This window comes from Phyllobates terribilis, unplaced genomic scaffold, assembly GCF_046119375.1.
Source record: "Phyllobates terribilis strain yellow unplaced genomic scaffold, ASM4611937v1 Scaffold_2__4_contigs__length_985480577, whole genome shotgun sequence".
Lineage (NCBI taxonomy): Eukaryota > Metazoa > Chordata > Amphibia > Anura > Dendrobatidae > Phyllobates > Phyllobates terribilis.
The window spans coordinates 123178816-123198685 of NW_027362762.1; the positions used below are offsets into that span (position 1 = coordinate 123178816).

At 43.5% G+C, this 19870-nt stretch overlaps 1 protein-coding gene across 7 annotated transcripts in view; it reads right to left on the minus strand.

Moving 5' to 3' along the window:
* The window catches only part of POSTN (periostin), an 87446-nt gene that overhangs the window by 27883 nt on the left and 39693 nt on the right, over positions 1 to 19870 (minus strand). For all 7 annotated transcript variants that reach the window (XM_073662564.1, XM_073662565.1, XM_073662566.1 and 4 more), the window contains exons 11-14: positions 14911 to 15047; positions 1719 to 1849; positions 250 to 380; positions 16 to 118 (exon numbers count right to left, since the gene is read on the minus strand). In XM_073662564.1, coding sequence (XP_073518665.1) covers positions 16 to 118; positions 250 to 380; positions 1719 to 1849; positions 14911 to 15047 — 502 coding nt within the window. The remainder of the gene's footprint in view (positions 1 to 15; positions 119 to 249; positions 381 to 1718; positions 1850 to 14910; positions 15048 to 19870) is intronic.

Genomic DNA, 19870 nt, shown 5'->3' on the forward strand with positions numbered 1-19870 from the left:
TTTCAGTATTCTTACCTGTGGGGAACAGCAGTTTGTCTACAACATGAAACACACCATTCAGAGCCATTGAATCTTTTTCCTTGGCGACGACATCATTCACAGAGATTGAATCGTTAAGCTATAGAAAAACAAAATTGAATGAAGTCATTGCCTTGATTTATTAACTTGTCAAAGTTCAGCAAATTAAAAATCGAAGTTTCAATAAAAATGTACATGTAGAAAGGAAAAGAAACGTAGACCTCAGCTTACCAGTTTAACCATAACATTGCTTCCTTGAACGGATTTAACAATGTTGGTTACACCAGGCTCAAATCCACCACCAATGAATACTCCAGGGGCCAGATGGTAGAGAAGAATGTTCTGAAGAGCCACTTTGTCTCCTAAAAGTATTTATGAAAAAAGTGTAAAGCTTATAGATGTGAGGTGTCAACAATATGATATTTGGAACAGACTATATGTACTAAAGGGGGTGCAAAAGTTGTAGCAAAACTCAGCTCCTATGTCAGTGGGCCCCATGGTCTACTCCTCAACTACTTATAAGAGCACTAATAATATATATAAAGCATTTGGTAATAGGTGTCTACTGGTACAAATTTTGCATTATCATCTAGTAGATGTAATTTACACCTTTGGGTATTAACTTATAGGATATTTGGATGACAATGGCATTCATTACAATGCTAAAACATAGACGGATCACTTGACCAAGTGAAAATAGCAATAAAAATGCATATTGACACCAATTTATTATTATTATTATTATGGCAAATTGTTTAATTGTGAGAATGACTACACTCTGTCAGTCAGAAAATATCCAACATATCAAAAGGAGCTTTTAACTGACATCTGGCCTCGTTGACATCTGACATGGTCTACAGAGACCTAAAATTAAATTTGTATGGCCATCTTAAAAGTGGGCAGAAAACTGGTGCTGGCTTTTTGAACTTCTGTAGTGTTAATGATTGGTGGAGAATGGATTCCTACAATATGAACTCCGCCAATCATCAAGTAATAGTATATACTTGTAATAGATAGAAAATCCCCTTTGGGCCATATTCACATGGTCACTATTTTTCTTCATTAGAGGGTCAATCCCACAAATAGAGAAAGATTTGCATTTCTTCCTTGATTTTGACCTGCTTCAGCTTTGTCCTACTGATGGAAAACAGAGTCCTAAATACTTCCATGCGACCTAGGCCACCTTGTGTTAAACTTAAAATTGACTAATAGAAGTTTAGAACTTTACACAAAAGGCATAGATATTGAGGGACATATGTATTGATGACCCAGGCTTGAGATTAGTCATCAATATCAAATCAGTACGGATTCGAATTCCGGTAGTCTTACTGATCAGGTTTTTGCAGCTCCCGTGTAGGCTGGATGAACCCAGTGTACAATGCTGGAACAGCACAGATACATACACTGTTTAGTGGCCCAGATCCATATACTGTTTAGTCGCCGTTCTTGGGTACCACAGCTCAGATCATATTCACTTCAACAGGAGCTGAACTGCCGTACCCAACTTCTGCCACTGCGCAATGTCCTGAACTGTGCTGTTCCAGCTCTGTACACTTCATACATCTGGCTACTGCGGAAGTTGAAAACAGCTAATTCGTGGGAAGTACTAGTTTTTGGTTCTGATATTGTTTGGTCATCAATATTGAAGAACTGGTAAACACATTTGGTCATAAAGAAAACACAAGTTAAACCAAACTCACGTTTTAGGAGCTCAATATCATCACTGCTGAGTCCCTTGAATGCGTCATTGGTTGGAGCAAAAAGAGTCCATGCTCCAGATACTGACAAAAGTTCTTTCAGATCAGCATGCTGGATCAGGTCTAGGAAAATGCTGTTGAAAATAGAAACATTGTATTCAATGGAGAAACAGCTGGTAAATCACAATAGTGTATCATTAACAACATTATAAAAAGTTGTTATCTCTGCCTGACCATAGACCAAACTAAATTCTTCTATTGTATATTAATTGTGCAGCACATGATAAAGACTGCAAAATGTTACAGTGAGAAAGTTCATATGATACATAAGTAAAGAATCTAAAAAAATTAATCAGTTTGAAATTACGAAGGCCGGGATTACACCACCCAACTTGCGACAATAAAGCATAGACTATCAGCTATGTGTTTGTTGATTAGTGGTTGCTTAATAGAGTTTCAGAAAGGCAGACCATGTTTACTATGCTCATAAAATGATCAGTATTAGGTTACTCTATGCTCAAAAAATACTATTGTTCTCGGCAGCATATGTCCTGTTTTCATAGGATAATGTGCTGCCAAGAATGATGATTTTAAATCCTTGGAATGCTCATTCACAATGATCATGCAGTATAAATCCAGCTTAAGTAGATGAGAATAGTTAATAAATTAAAGGGAATCTATAAGCAGGTTTTTGCTATTTAATCTGAGATCAGCATAATGTAGTGGCAGAGAGCCAGATTCCAGGGATGTGTCACTTGCTCAGCAGCTTGCTGCAGCTTCAATACAATCAGTGTTTTATCACCAGGACATTATCACTGCAGACTAGGGGTCAAGTGCAAGCCAGTCTAGCTAATTTGGGTAACCGCATCCCCACCTCTGATTGGAAGCTTGTTGATAATGTACAGTGTACACAGGAAGCTGCCAATCAGGGATGGGGCGAGGTTATGCAGAGCTCAGCATTCCAACCACTGCTACATCTATAGCAGAAAAAACAGGAAATATATCTAAACTGCAGCATCCCAGTGAGTAATACTTTGCTGGAAACAGGCTCTCTGGCTATGCATCATGCTGCTCTCAGATTACATAGACTTGCTGACAGACTCCCTTTAATTGCAGAGAGTGGACAACTAGGTGTTTGGCCCACTTAGCAATTATTAATTAACATCTATCTATCTACCTGTCTGTCTGTCTATCCCATCTTATAGTATACTTTATTATAAAAGTAGCATTTTAGGGATCTAAAATCTGATTTAACATACTGTGTGAGCCACAAACCCAAAAGCCAAGCTTTATAATGCTATTATGCCAAACCTAAATGAAGTACATGTCAGATGGTTTGTGGTTTAATAAATATTTTATAAGCCTGCACTAAAATTACTAATGAAAACTGCACCATCGGCAGATTTAAATTAGAAGGTTTCTTTTCCAGCACATGACCTCATGTACTAAACCTTTATTTAAGTGAAATGAAATACTTTTCCATGAGTACAGAGCTCAGGCTCCATAGTTATGTACAGTTTTGTTTCATTGAACATGATTTATGCATGTTCAATAAATCTATGTTTATTACTAGAGATGAGCGTTGTTCTACTCGAACTGTTCGCCAATCTCAAATTCGAGCTGTTTTGGGCGGTGTTCGAGCCGTTCGGCGAACACGAACAATTTGAGAAAAATTCGGCTGTTCGAGGTTATGTTCGATAACTGTTCGTGCACCAAAATCATAACTGGATTTTTTCTCAGTAATGATGAAAATTAATGTTAATACGCAGTTTGAGTGTACAGCGGGGTGGGGGGAGGGGCAGGGGATGGATCTCTGCAGGAATAATGAAGATCTCCATTTTTTTTTCTCTTTCCCGCTTTTACAGTGGGGAGGTGCAATCTGTCAGCCTATCAGCAGCGCACACACGGAGCGAAGTGCTTTTTTTCACACAAGCAAGGGCATGTGTCATTGGCAGTGTATGTCACATGTCCTTGCCCTATAAGACCAAGCCATTTTCCCCGTCGCCACCATTTTCTCACTGCTGCAGCTACGTGTTAGACGGCACCGCTGTTGCTTTGTGCGCTATACCTTGTTAATTTCAAGCCAATTTTCACACAAATCTACAGATAGCTTGGGAGTAGGGAATAGTTGTGATTGCAGTACTTTTCAGGACTAGGTTACAGCATTTCCTACGACTTTTATCAGGCAGGTCTGTGCTCTTAAATAGATAAGTTGGGAGTAAAGACTAATTGTAATTGGAGTCCTTTTCAGGACTAGGTTACATCAGTTCCTATCAGTTTTTGCCAGGCAGGTCTGTGCCAGTGCTGTGCAAGTTTTTTTCACAGCATTTGGCTGAATCTAGCAAAGCTAATCCTTTTTGGCCTATTGCAGAGTGTGTTAGTCAGTGGAGTAGCCTATCTGTGTTGCAAGATATACCACCTGTGTATAGAATACCAATTTTTTTACTGCACCTAGTGAAGTAAAATATTTTGGGCATAGCATCATTCTATTAGTCCATCTATACTGACCTCCATCAGGTTGCAAATTGAATATAATTTTTTTCTGCATCTAGCTCTGAAAAAATATTTGGCCTTCTAGCAGTGTGTGGGACTTTCTCTATTAGTCCATCTATACAGACCTCCATCAGGTTGCAAACTGAATATATTTTTTTCTGCATCTACCTCTGAAAAAATATTGGGCTTGTAGCTGTGTGTGGGACTTGTTCTATTAATCCATCTATACAGACCTCCATCAGGTTGCAAACTGAATATAATTTTTTTCTGCATCTACCTCTGAAAAAATATTTGGCCTTCTAGCTGTGTGTGGGACTTGTTCTATTACTCCATCTATACTGATCTCCATCAGGTTGCAAATTGAATATAATTTTTTTCTGCATCTAGCTCTGAAAAAATATTGGGCTTCTAGCTGTGTGTGGGACTTGTTGTATTAGTCCATCTATACTGACCTCCATCAGGTTGCAAACTGAATATATTTTTTTCTGCATCTACCTCTGAAAAAATATTGGGCTTCTAGCTGTGTGTGGGACTTGTTCTATTAATCCATCTATACAGACCTCCATCAGGTTGCAAACTGAATATAATTTTTTTCTGCATCTACCTCTGAAAAAATATTTGGGCTTCTAGCTGTGTGTGGGACTTGTTCTATTAGTCCATCTATACTGACCTCCATCAGGTTGCAAATTAAAAATAATTTTTATCTGCATCTACCTCTGAAAAAATATTTGGGCTTCTAGCTGTGTGTGGGACTTGTTCTATTAATCCATCTATACAGACCTCCATCAGGTTGCAAACTGAATATAATTTTTTTCTGCATCTAGCTCTGAAAAAATATTGGGCTTGTAGCTGTGTGTGGGACTTGTTCTATTAATCCATCTATACAGACCTCCATCAGGTTGCAAACTGAATATAATTTTTTTCTGCATCTACCTCTGAAAAAATATTTGGGCTTCTAGCTGTGTGTGGGACTTGTTCTATTAGTCCATCTATACTGACCTCCATCAGGTTGCAAATTGAATATAATTTTTTTCTGCATCTAACCCAGCCAAAAGTTTTGGCCTAATACCACAGTTTGGCCACTCAGCTCTGCTCGGTTCCCATCCATTGTTTTTTTGTGCAAACAACTCCAGAGTTGTGAATTAGTTAACCACCAAAATGAGTGGAAAAAGGCCTGCTGCTGGTGGAAAGGGGAATAGGCGTGTTGGGAAGGGGAAAAAAGGTTGTGTCCGTGGGGTAGGTGTTAAAGCAATAGTAACATTTGCAGAAGAAAGACCATCTTCCAGCCAAACTAAAATGTCTACTTCTTTTAGCGGACAATGTGATAAGATCCCTTTCTTACGGCCACGCCAATCGCTACAAATTCCAGATGAGGCACAAAAACAGCAGGTGCTTCAACGGATATCAAGTGCTCCTTTAAGTGGGCTCTCCTCCACATCAACTTCAACATCACAAATACTCCAGTCCTCAAAGGTGTCACCCCAATCGCACTTGCTTCCTCACAGCTCCCAAATCTCCAGCTGCCCGTCTGAGTATGAGGTAGAACAGATGGTTGAGTCTGCAGAGCTGTTTACTCATACTATAGCCTGGGAATCAGAGGTCGACTCCAGCGCTTCTGTGAATCCAGACGAGGAAATGATCTGCACTGATGCCCAGAATCTTTATGAGTCGGATCCAGGACCAGACGCAGAAGGTTCTGACCATAATGTAGACCCTCATTCCCAAACTGTAACTCCTGTTGGTGGAGACAATGAGGAAGACGATGATGAGACTCAAATACCTGATTGGAGCGACAACTTTAGTTTTTTGTCAGGGCAGGAACAGGTTGGCTCGGAGGACGACGGGTGTGATAACGCACAGGGTGATGATGATGAGGTTGGAGATCCCACTTACTGTCAACACTGTCAACACACAGTCAGCCAAGAGATGAGGTCAGCAGAGGAGGTGGAGGAAGATGCTAGTGACGACGAGGTCAGGTTGCGCCTTCCTGGACAGAGACGTAGTACTGGAAGCACGTCAACAACTGCATCCTCAAACACAACTCTGCCTCTCACCACAAGTCGTGGTGGCTCTTCAGGTCGCATGGGTGCTAAGCCTTGCATAGCCTGGGAATTTTTTCAGATCGATAAAGATGACCCAACTCGTGTTATCTGTAACATTTGTCAGCAAAAGCTAAGTAGAGGACAAAAAATACATAGTTTGAGTACTTCATGCATGAACCGGCACATGGACATGAAGCATAAGTTGCAGTGGGAAGCTCAGTGTGCTACAATGCGGCCTAGCCGGCCGGGCCAACCACCGTCTGCCATATCTTGTGCATCCGCGGCCTCTTCATCCTCTGTGACTGAGGGGAAAGCAGTCACACCTGTTTTGGGGCACAGACCTGCCACCTCTTTACCCGCAACAGCCAGCGTGATTGGCAGGTCATCATTTTCTTTGGAGGTGGTAACATCAGCTGGTGTTGAGCGCTGTCCGACATCGATAGCACCACCTTTGGATCAAGGCAACCTAACATGTCCGCTTGCATCTTCCTCACAGACCGGCAGTTTGCCGGGGACCCCGTCTAAGCACAATAGCCAGCCCTCGGTCCCTCAGATGTGGACAAGTAAAAGACCATTTCCTCCTAGCCATGAGAAAGCTAAGAGGTTGAATTTCACCATCTGCAAGCTCTTGGCTACAGAAATGCTGCCTTTCCGCCTGGTGGACACACAGGATTTTCGAGACCTTATGTCCGTCGCAGTGCCCCAGTACCAGATGCCCAGTCGGCACTACTTCTCAAAGAAAGGTGTGCCTGCGCTCCACCAGCATGTCGCACACAACATCACCGCTTCTTTGAGAAACTCTGTGTGTGACAGGGTGCATTTCACCACAGACACTTGGACGAGTAGGCATGGACAGAGGCGTTACATGTCGCTGACTGGGCACTGGGTAACTATGGTGACAGCAGGACAAGGGGCTGCTGTCCAAGTCTTGACGTCCCCACGAGTTGTGCGTCAATCCTCTTTATGTCAAAGTTCCTCCACTGCTTCTGCCTCCTCAACCTCCTCTCGGTCTTCCACCTGCACCCAAAGCCAGTCTGGTCATGCCACAAGCTTTCTAACTGCGCAGAAGAGATCCTGCATACCTCCTTACTATGCTGGCAGTAGGGCTCAACGTCATCAGGCGGTTTCTACTTTGAAATGTCTGGGAAATGTGAGTCACACAGCTGAGGAGTTGTGGTCAGCTCTGGAGAACCAATTTCATGAATGGTTGTCTCCACTGGACCTGAAACCAGGGAAGGCCGTGTGCGACAATGCTGCAAACCTGGGTACGGCCCTTCGCCGGGGCAATGTCACACACGTGCCTTGTATGGCTCACGTGTTGAACCTGGTTGTCCTGCAATTTTTAGCCCACTATCCCAGACTAGATGGCCTTCTGCAGAGGGCATGGTCGCTGTGTGCTCACTTCCGCCGTTCGCATCCCGCAGCTCAGCGACTTACATCTCTACAGAAGTCGTTGGGCCTGCCACTTCACCGGCTAAAATGCGATGTGCCTACCCGGTGGAAATCAACTCTGCACATGTTGCAGCGACTGTGGAAGCACCGACAAGCCCTGGTGCAATACGTTCTGACGTATAGCCTGGGCCAACGAGATCCAGACGTGGGGCAAATCACGCTGGAGGAGTGGTCTCAGATCAGGGACCTATGCACCCTTCTGCACAGTTTTGAAATGGCGACGAAGATGTTTAGTGCTGACGATGCCATTATCAGCATGACTATTCCGGTGATTTACATGCTGGAGCACATGTTAAACAGAATTCGGAGTCAGGTGGTGGCACAAGAGGAGGTGGAGGAAGTAGAGGAGGAGGAGTTGTATGCGGAAGGGCTAACATCTGCAAGGTCCAGACGGTCGGCAGCACCAAGGCGGCAGGCATGTGAGGGTGGGGGAGATGGTTTTACCAGGGCGCATGGTAGCAGCCAAACTAGTGAGGAAGGTGCAGGAGCCCAGGAAGAAGTGGAGGACGAACTGATGGAAGACTCATCAGATGAGGGAGACCTTGATCACATTTCTGTTGTGCGAGGTTGGGGGGAGAGGACAGAGGAAGGAAGCATGATTGTTACCTCGCCACCAACACAACAGGGACTTGGTGCTCCTGGATGCGCAACACACATGAGTGCCTTCTTGCTGCACTACCTGCAACATGACCCTCGAATTGTGAGAATTAGAAATAATCCTGACTACTGGGTTGCCACACTGTTAGATCCCCGGTACAAAAGTAAATTTGCAGAAATTATTCCTGCCATTGAAAGGGATGCACGCATGCAGGAGTATCAGCAGAGACTGTTGCAGAATCTTACATGTGCTTTTCCACAAAACACCAGTGGTGCACGTAGTGAATCTCACAGTTCCAACTTGCCAACCGTGGGACCGTCAAGTGTTCAGAACTCAAACCGTAACAGAACCACAGTATCTGCTGGTAACATCAATTTTGCGGAATCATTTCACCACTTTTTTAGCCCATCCTTTGCAAGGCCACAGGAGACATGAAGTCTGACACATAGTCAACGCCTAGAGACGATGGTACAGGAGTATCTCCAAGTAAACATTGAAGCCATGACTGTGTCACTGGACCCTTGCTCTTTTTGGGCTTCCAATCTGGATAAATGGCCGGAGCTAGCCACTTACGCCTTGGAGATCTTGGCATGCCCCGCAGCCAGCGTTCTGTCTGAACGTGTGTTCAGCGCTGCTGGTAGTGTGCTGACAGATAAGCGCACGCGGCTCTCCACTGATAATGTAGACAGACTCACGTTCATAAAGATGAACAAATCATGGATCCGAAACGACTTTTCTACCCCTGTGTCATCCTGGGGAAAGTAAAAGATTGATGATTGGTTAAAATCACCCTACCAACCATTTTAAGCTTTCAAATTACTAATCATGTTTATCTGTATCTTGGCTGGAAAATAATTTGGGCTTTGTAGCAGTGTGCAGCACTGATTCTATTAGGCCATCTATAATAAGCTCCACCAGATTTAAAATTACTAATCATGTTTATCTGTATCTTGGCTGGAAAATAATTTGGGCTTTGTAGCAGTGTGCAGCACTGATCCTATTAGGCCATCTATACTAAGCTCCACCAGATTTAAAATTAATAATAATTTTTAGCTGCATCTAGCCCGGAAAATAATTTTGGGGCTCCGAGATGCGCAAGACACATAAGTGCCTTCTTGCTGCACTACCTGCAACATGACCCTCATATTGTCAGAATTCGAAGTAATCATGACTACTGGGTTGCCACACTCTTATATCCCCCAAACTTTTCGATCAACCTTTTCATTTTAATAAAGACCAAAAAAATGGTCATTTTTGAAATTATAAGCATTAGCAAGTTATTAGAAACTGATATCAAACAGTTTTCCACTCAAAACTTTATTCTAGGTGATGTTACATTTTCACATAGGACCCCTTGTTCGAAAGGAGCTTCTGAACTCTCTCGTCCATTGAATTTGTCAGGTTTTGGATGGTTTCTGCTTCAATTGTTTTGCATGAGGACAGAATACCCTCCCAGAGCTGTTGCTTAGATGTGAACTGCCTCCCGCCATCATAGACACTCCTTTTGATGATGCTCCAGAGGTTCTGAATGGGGTAGAGGTCAGGGGAGCATGGGGGTCACACCATAAGTTTGTCCCCTTTTATGCCCATATCAGCCAGAGATGCAGATGTTTTATGTGCAGCATGAGATGGTGCATTATCATGCAAAAAAATGATCTTGCTGTGAAATACACGGTTCTTCTTCTTGAACCATGGCAGGAAGTGCTGTTTGAGAAAATCCACATACATTATGGAGTTCATCTTTAGCGCCTTCAGGGATCCTAAAGGGGCCGACAATCTCTCTCCCCATGATTCCAGCCCAAAACATTACTCCACCTCCTCCTTGTTGGCGCTGTAGCCATGTTTGCGTGGGGTGTCCATCAACCAGCCATCCTCCACTCCATCCATCTGGACCATCGAGCGCTGCACGGCACTCATCCATGAACAAAACAGTTTTGAAATCAGTCTTCATGTAATGTTTGGCCCACTGGAGCCGTTTCTGCTTGTGTGAAGTGGATAGAGGAGGTCGACAGGATGGCGTATGCACAGCTGCAAACCTCTGAAGGACCCTGCATCTTGTTGCTCGGGGGACGTTGGAGGCACCAGCAGCTTCAAAAACTTGTCTGCTGCTATGACAAGGCTTTTTTGCCGCTGCTCTTTTAACCTGACGTAATTGCCTGTAGGAAAGAGTCCTCAATTTGCCCTTATCAGCACGCACACGTGTGTACTGTGAATCAGCTACATACTTCTTGATTGCCAAGACACTTCATCCTGATCATCGCACAATGTTGATTGTAGTCATGCCTTGACCTAAACACTCCACAATTTGTTGCTTCTCAGCAGCCGACACATCCTTTTTCTTTCCCATTTTGGCAGAAAATGTAGGCTGCTTAATAATGTGAGACAGCCTTCTTAAGTAGTCTTGCCTTTCATTGGACACACCTGCCAAACTAATTAGCACAGGTGTCTGCAATTGCTTACAGTGATATAAAGAGCCCTGACACACATCACCATCAATGAGTTTAACTGACAAACAAACAAATTCTTCCCTTATCACTCCTAAACACTTTTTGCATAATAATTTGGAACACAGTGTACATGTGCTTTTCCACAAAACACCAGTGGTTCACGTAGTGAATCTTACAGTTCTAACTTGCCAACCGTGGTCTGTATGGAGTTGTTCAATAAAGGGCCCAAAATTAGGATAACATAGATGGGAGAGGTCTCTATGAATAGGAATTCCTAAGTATTTGATACCCTGTGAGGGCCAGGCAAAGGGAAAGTTGGACTGGATGGAATCCTATATGGATTTGGGGAGGGAGACATCGAGGGCCTCAGACTTCGCTGCATTGATTTTAAAATTTTACCATGTAACAAAGTGATCTATTTCAGCCATAACAGCATGGATGGATATATGTGATTGAGTGATATATACTAGGACATCATCAGCAAATAGAGAGCACTTGTACTCGGTGCCTCCCACTTCAATCCACCTAATATTGGGGTTATGGCGAATTGATGAGAGCAGGTGCTCCGTCACTAGGATGTATAAGAGAGGGGACAGAGAACATCCCTGCCTTGTCCCATTGGTGATTGTGAAAGGTGATGAAAATGTTCTGACGCGCCCCCTGGGCCTTGGGACACCCGGAGCCGGACCCTTTTTGGTGGATGCTGGTGGTTGTAGTCTCCGTGGCAGCGACCCGGTTCCGTGGCTCAGGGCGGTCAAACCAGTGGCGGAACTATTTATGTGGTTTTGATGTTTAAATGTCCGACTACGCCACCCGTGGATTGCGGTCAGAGTGAACCGCCGCTCCAGGGCAGACCGCTGAGGCTGGTGTTGTGGGTGCAGCAGAGCGTAGCATAACTCCCCACGGGAGGAGTATAGCCTCAGGGCAGTGTATGCGGAGGATGGGGGTGATGGTGCAGGGCAGCAGCAGTAACGACACGGAGTCAGTGATGCAGTCCAGGGCCTTTACTCACAGTTCTTATTATCCAGACCACGTCTGCAGGTAACGGCTGCCCACGTCGTACTGTGCTCACCAGGTGAGGGGCTCAGACAACTCCCAGATAACTTTGGAGTGCTTCACAGGACCCCCTTTGTGTGTCCTTTGTCTGGCCTTTCTTACCAACCCTTCTGTCCGGCTGCCTCGGGCCTCCTCTTGGTAAACTTAGCGCCAGTTTCCCTGACCCTATGTGGTGCCTTCCTAGCGGGTGTAGCGAGGGGCTGCGCCACATAAAATGTCACAGTCTCCTGTTTCTAGCTGAGGGTCGTTTCCTGCCTCCACTAGTTTCGGGGACCGGTCTCCCCCTTTGGCCTGACCCCTCCACGCAGGTGGATTCGGGCGTGCGGTGGCGACTCGCCCGTCCGCACCCCTGGGATCCCTTCGTTCCTCGTTCCTGGAGCCTTCTCCGCTCCTCTTCCTTCCTTCTCCCTCTTCCAGGCCTGGGCCTCTGTTACTAGGCCCGCCTCCGGAGCAGAGCTCATGCAGAGCCCCTGCTCCCTGCCACTTCTGCTCAGACTTCTCTGCACTGAACTAAGATGGTGCCCACCTTTTATACTCCCTTCTCAATGCACCCAGGAACTGCTTCCTCCCTGCTCCTGCACTACAGGGTTCCCCTTCCTCAGTGTTCCCTCCCCCCACTCCAGCCAGGGACAGGGACTGTCGTGCCCATCTCAGGGGCATATTGGTCGCCCTGCCCTATGGCAATGTGGTGTAATGCATGCAGGTGTCGGGTCCTGATCCACACTCCATCCTTACCTGAGAGTGAGATATCACACCTCTGGGTGAGGTGCAATACCTCTGTAGCAACCGAGCCCTCAGGGTAATACAGTTCCATTTATCTTCAGCCTAGGTGACGTATTGCGATACAGGGCCGTGATTTTGGCTATAAAAGGGTCCCCTAGACCCCTACCCCAAGCTTTTTAAGAGAATCATATATGGCGTGCCAGGAGACTCTATGGAATACTTTCTCAGCATCCAACGAGAGTATCTAATTACAAATTTTTAACTGCATCTAGCACAGGAAATACTTTGTGCCTAGTAGCAGTGTCTGCTAGTCAGCGGATTATCCCGGCTGTTAAGCAAGCTACACCACCTGTAGTTTTGACACTTAATTTTTTCAAAGGAAATGCTTCGGGACCACGGGATACTCAGTGAAGAGCATCAGGAGGCACCCCAAGGCATAGGGGCTGGGACTGGCAGTAGGATGCCTTGCGGTGGACAGCCGAGCTCGATCCTTATAAAAGCTTTTTAACTGCAGCAGCTTTAGTGGACGCTACTGGAGCTGGAATTACGCGGCTGCTGGCATGAGACTTGCCCTCCAATAGATCCTTGTAAATGGATTTAAAGTGTATTCATTCAAATTAGAGAGACAATTTAAATTAAAAAGCTTAGAGCTGCCTCCACCACAGGGGGGCTCGCTCGACCCACCAGCGGACAGGCACCAGTATTGGGAGAGGGGGGCTGGCCGTCAGGGTTCACCGCGGCTCTGGCACAAACCCGGCGACACGGAGGTGGCACGGGCAGGAGCGGACTGAACGTGTCGGCTTCTCACTTTTTGGATTTTAGAAGGGCATGACATGCCTATATCTGTGTCTCCCCCTCCTTTTACTCCTCCACCTCTTTTCTTTTCGCATGACTATATGTACTTGTCACTTTTCCATGTGTTAGTTGTGTCTTCAGAGCAGTTTGTCAGCTTTTGGACACCTTTGAAGGTATTTTCTATGTGTTTCTATGTGTTTTTGTTTGCCTGCCATTGGTTTTAACAGTGTTCGAAGGTGTTCGACGAACAGTTCGGCGAACACACGGGTGTTCGACGAACCGAACCGAACTCGAACACTACGGGGGTGGCTCAACACTATTTATTACCTATGGAATCATACTAAACATTTCTTGTAATGTGTTGTGGGTAATATAACAAACATTGTGTAAAAGAATTACAGTTATGTAGTTACAAAGATTGCACAGGACCATAACTGTCCCCAACTCCTTGGCCACCAATAGTCTACGCTTGCACATAAGAGCCCTGTGTAAGTGCTATAAATGGTTGTAATTGAAAATCTTACCATACTTGATGAATACTTTATTCATAAATGTAATACAGCTCCTATTCCATGTACTGTATAATCATAGCATATATGGTCCAAGAATAATTTATAAGCACAGAAGGCCAGAAAAATGAATATGTTTCTCCGAATACAATTAAGGAAAACCTATCATCATTTTTTGGAGAATCTCAAATATTAAAAAAAGGAAAGCAGTCGGGAGTCAGCCGGAATTGGGTCCTCCACTGTCTCACTAGTTTAACAGCTTTGTGAGCCTTTTTGCTTCTGAGCTACGAGACGCCACTATGTGGGCAAAAACTGTATATCACAAATAAACACAGGGGATATCTGTGCTGCTGTATTATTTTATGCTGGATGTTTTTGTATAGACAACAATGTAATGCAGATTCCTAAGTATTATGGAAGACATGAGAAACCGTAAGAACAGAGGCAAACCTGTTACAGCCTTCTATTTAGACTGCTATGTCTGATCCTGGCTCTTTTAGTATGTAGACATAAATCCAGATTAATTATTCAGAAGCAGCTATATCCTTTTTAGCAGATTTAGATGCAGCTGTGTTCCCCTCTAGATGATTGACCCTTTAGAAACAACTATAGTAATGCAAGGGTGATGTCAGGAGACGATGTGTATAATTGGGTGTAATCAGCATAGAGATGATTGTAAAAACTAAATCTACTAGTTAGTCCAACAGGGGTAGTATATGGGGAGAAGAGAAGGGGACCGAGAACTAAACCCTGAGGAACCCCGAGAGTAAGGGGAAGAGGAGAGGAAGAGGAGCCAGCAAAATGGTACAGTGAAGGAGCGGTCAGAGAGGTAGGAGGAGAACCAAGAGAGAGCAGTATCCATGAGCCCGATTGAGCAGAGTATAGTGAGGAGGAGCTGGTTATCTACAGATAAGATGAATGAAATATATACCATTAATATAGGCTTGCAAAGATGAAAGTGAGGGTGCAGGTTTAATAATGTAAGAGTAGATCATCAATAGGGAAGGGAAGAGATGAGCATAGAGAATGCTATTATAAAGTATAGACTTCACATATCTTGAAATATATAAATATATTTACCTGAATCGTTTATCAAGGCTGAGGATATCAAAGAATGACTTCTCGGCAGGTTTGATTATCTCCCGGAATGTGTGAATAGCACCATTTCTTCCCTCTTTGCTTCCACGAAGCATGCAGGAATTTTCAATGCAAACAGCCTAAGATTAACAATAATAATTTTATTTAGAATATCGCCAACATATTTTGCAGCACTTTATAGTTAAGCAGAGACATGAATAGAAGATAAAAACATCACAGAGTAACACATAGTTCAACAGTTACAGGAGTTGTGATGGCCCTACTCGCAAACTTACAATCTAAAAGGAAATAGGGGGGACACAATAAGTAAAACATGCTTGTCATGTATGGTCTAGCCATCATTATAATAAATAGGGGTTATGATATGATGTATAGGTGCATGGACCAGATATCATCCAGTATCTAAATGCAGTCACCAAGTGATGTTGGATTCAAGGAGGGTGTACAGGATATAGAATAAGAGAGACCAGATTATGAGTAAAAATTAGGAAGAGGGAATAGGGAATGGTTAGGTTAGATAATTGAGGTGATAGGCTTCACTAAAGAGATGTATTTTAAAGCATCCTTAAAAATGTGGGGCCTAGATATTAGTCAGATCATTCTGGGTAGTGCATTCCATAAAAATGGTGCAGCACAAAGAAGTCTCAGAGACTGAGGTATGAACTTTGGATAACCAAGGAAGTTTGTCTCAGATCAGTTGCAGAACAGAGAGCGCAGATAGGGTTAGGGGGCAGGCTGAGACGAGGGAGGAGATGTAGTGTGTTACAGAACTGTGGAGAGCTTTGTGGATGAGAGAGATGAGTTTGTATTTTATTCTGTAGTGAATGCGCAACCAGTGCAATGACTGGCACAGGATGGAAGCAGTAGTGTAGAGGCTGGACAGAAATATGACCCTGGCGGCTGTATTCAGGATGGATTGAAGAGGAGAACGTTTAGTTAGAGGGAGACCGTTGAATAGAGTTGTAATAGTCCAGATGAGAATGAATAAGAGCGACAATAAGAGTTTTTGCAGTTTCAAAGGTGAGAAAAGGTCAAATTCTGGAGATGTTTTTAATAAACAGGTGACATGAGCGAGTGAGTGATTGTATATAGGGAATAAAGGAAAGTTCTCTGTCAAGTATAACCTCAAGGCAGTGATCATGCTGCTTGGAAATTATGGTTGACCCATCGAAGATAATTGCAATATCGGGTATTGGTAGGTTAGTAGAGGGAGGAAACACAAGGAGTTCAGTTTTGGAGAGATTCTGTTTTAGACAGAGGGAGGACATGATGTTAGAGACAGCGGAGAGACAATCCCTGGTGGTTTATATTAAGGATTAAGGTAGGAGTGATGTTAGGAGAAGAGGTGCATAATTGGGTGTCATCAGTAAAGAGATGGTACTGGAATCCAAATCTGCTGATGGTTTGTCCAATAGGGGCAGTGTATAGAGAGAAGAGGAGTGGGCCTAGGACTGAGCCTTGGGGAACCCCGATAGTAAGAGGAAGAAGAGTCAGCAAACGATACCGTGAAGGAGTGGTCAGAGTCAGAGCGGTTGAAGGAAAAGCAAGAGAGGATGGTGTACTTGAGGCCAATAGAGCAGAGCATAGTAAGGAGGAGATGGTGATCCACAGTGTTGAATGCAGCAGATTGATCCAAAAGAATCAACAGGGAGTAGTGGGCATTAGATTTTGCTGACAGAAGATCATTGGAGACCATTAAAGGCAGTTTCAGTAGAGTGTAAGGAGCAGAGACTGGATTATAAAGGGTCAAGAAGAGTGTTATCTGAGAGATAGTGGATTAGAAAAGAGTATACAAAGGCAGTTTCAGTAGAGTGTAAGGAGCAGAGACTGGATTATAAAGGGTCAAGAAGAGTGTTATCTGAGAGATAGTGGATTAGAAAAGAGTATACTTTAGAGCTCAGTAAGAAGTGGAAAGTTTGGAAGAGTTGTTTTGAATATCAGCTAGTGATATAATGAGGGTGTGTTGGGTCTTTTGGCATGTAGCCGATGCTGCTTCATCCAGGGCACTCTGCAGTGTATTACTATAATGTGACAATGCTGAATTTGGACAAGAAAGGGATGAGATTGAAGCTAAATATGTCTGTATATTGTTCATATGCTGCTGGGTATTGATGGCACATAGATTGCTGTATGTGTGGTAAGCAGGGGTGTCCTGAACATTTAGAGAGTTTTTGACAGAGAAGGAAAGAAGGTTATGATCAGAGAGTGGGAGAGGGGAGTTAATGAAATTGTACACTGAGCATAGCCAGGAGAAGACCAGGTCCAAAATATTCCTGTCTTCATGTGCAGGAGAGTTAATAAGCTGTGAAAGGCCATAGGAGGAGGTTAAAGAAAGAAGATGGGTGGCAGGTGGGGATGTCAAAATACCCCATGATGAGAGTGGGAATGTCACAGGATAGAAAATGTGGAAGCCAGGTGACAAAGAGATTGAGGAATTGGTTGGTGTGGCTTGGAGGGCGATACATAATCGCCACTCGCAGGGAGAAGTGCTTGAAGAGTCTGACAGAGTGTACTTCAAAGGAAGGAAACAGATGAGGGTACAGGGAGGATAGCCTGGAAAGCATATTTTGATGAAAGTAGCAGACCGATAACTCCGCCTTGTCTGCTCTCAGGGACTGGCAGCCTCATTGAAACCTGAGGCAGAATATAGTCTCCTGACTCCCTTAAATGATGCACCATACAAGAGATCAACAGCTGCGGTGGTGTCTGACTGCTGGATCCAGGTTTCAGTAAGAGCCAGAAGGTTAAGGGAATTAGAAAGGAAAAAGTGATGGATGTAGGGGAGTTTGTTACGTGCTGACTGTGAGTTCCAGAGAGCACAATTAAAATAGATAGGAGAAGGCATGAACTGAATGTTAATTAGGTTAGCAAGGTTTATATGCGCATCAGGAAAAGAGTTATATATACAGTGCATTCTGAAAGTATTTGGCCCCCTTGAACTTTTCTACCTTTTTCCATATTTCTGGCTTCAAACATAAAGATATAAAATTCTAATCTTTTTGGGTAGAATCAACAACAAGTGGGACACAATCGTGAAGTGGAACGAAATTTTTGGAAATTTTAAACTTTTTTAACAAATTAAAAACTGAAAAGTGGGCCGTGCAATATTATTCGGCCCCTTTACTTTCAGTGCAGCAAACTCACTCCAGAAGTTCAGTGAGGATCTCTGAATGATCCAATGTTGTCATAAATGACTGGTAATGATAAATAGAATCCACCTGTGTGTAATCAAGTCTCCGTATAAATGAACCTGCTCTGTGATAGTCTTAGGGTTCTGGTTCAAGTGCAGAGAGCATCATGAAGACCAAGGAACACACCAGGCAGGTCCGAGATACTGTTGTGGCGAAGTTTAAAGCCAGATTTGGATACAAAAAGATTTCCCAAGTTTTAAACATCTCAAGGAGCACTGTGCAAGCGATCATATTGAATTCATCATGGGAAAGTTTGTTACTATGTTAATCGACAGGAAATACATTAAATTAACATTTTTGGCCTCACATAGTGCAATGGATTTTATAAACACATGCACTGAGAATTAATTTAAAAAATGTTAAAACTGGACTTGCTGCCAGTAGTTTACTGCACATTGAAGCTCTCTGGACCGAAAAATGAAATCTGTACCAGTCCATTCTCCAAATGTTGCATATCATTCATCCTTCTCCCTCAGGTATTGAGTCGGGTTCCAACTGTAATCTCTAAACTTTCTAAAGTTAAGTCTTTGCTTGTTGTTTTTACTTGCTGCTATGAGCCTGGGGGTTGGACCATTGGAACTCCCATCAATACCAATAATAAAGTTCTGCAGAACCTTGTATTAATGATGTAGGGGTTGAGCATGTGCTTCACTACACCCTTTATTGTCTATGGGACTACTGGAGATAGCTAAATGCACCATCCAAAATCTAGTTAAACTTTTTAAATGTGCTTAAATCAGTATGGTGATTAAACTTACTAATATATTTTACATCTAAAAGGTGACCTGATCTTCAGCTATAACCTCTGGTCCAGAGTCCTGGAAGGACCTTTTCTGGTTTGTGCTCTACACACTACAGAATTTCCTGTGTTGGAGTATGACCTGAGCTGTGTTTGAATGGGCATGGCTACCTGATTCATTTCAAAAGCCTCTTTGTTACAACGTACAAAGTGAAGGTTCTGGCTTTGAAATGAGCCTGACAACCTGCAGATACAGGAAACACTGAAAAGGACTTGCCTGGACCTGTGACCCGAGCTTTTAGCTGAAGAGTGGGGCGCCTTCCAGACATGAAGTACAGTATGTTAGTAAGCTGCAAATCTTACAAACTTGAGCAAATTTAACTACAAATTATTTAGCTGAACACAACCCTTTCAAAGGTAGTCTATCAGCACCAAATGGCTGTTCAAACCAGGCACAGCCCCTTATAAAAGGCTTAGCCATAATAAAAATCATACCTTTACTTTCCAATTCAATTGCTGAATTTGCAAGAAATAGATTTTTGCTCAAATATGCTAATGAGGTGCTCAGTGCACCCTGGGTGTGGCTGAGCAGTTCAGCAACCCTTTACTCCAACATGTTTTATATCTATCGCTCTTCGATTGACGGCTCTGACTGTACATGAAGCTAGGGGAGGGCAGAAATAGATGAAAAACAAGTAGATGAGAAGGTGCACTGAACTGCTTGGCCACACCAAGGGTGCACTAAGCAAAGAATTTCATTAGCATGCTTGAATAAAGGACAATTTATGGCAAACAGAATGGATTTAAAAGATTATTATTAGTGTGCTGTCCCCTACAAAGTGCCGTGGTTGGTTTGAACAATGATTGTGGTGTCAGACTTCTATTAATGTCATCTAGAACACAGTGCTTCGTCTGGGCATATTTTGAATGAATGGTTTAGATTCCTTATAGGTCGACAAATGTCATAGATATGCATCAATGTACAAAATGAATGTAGTAATAAGAAATACTT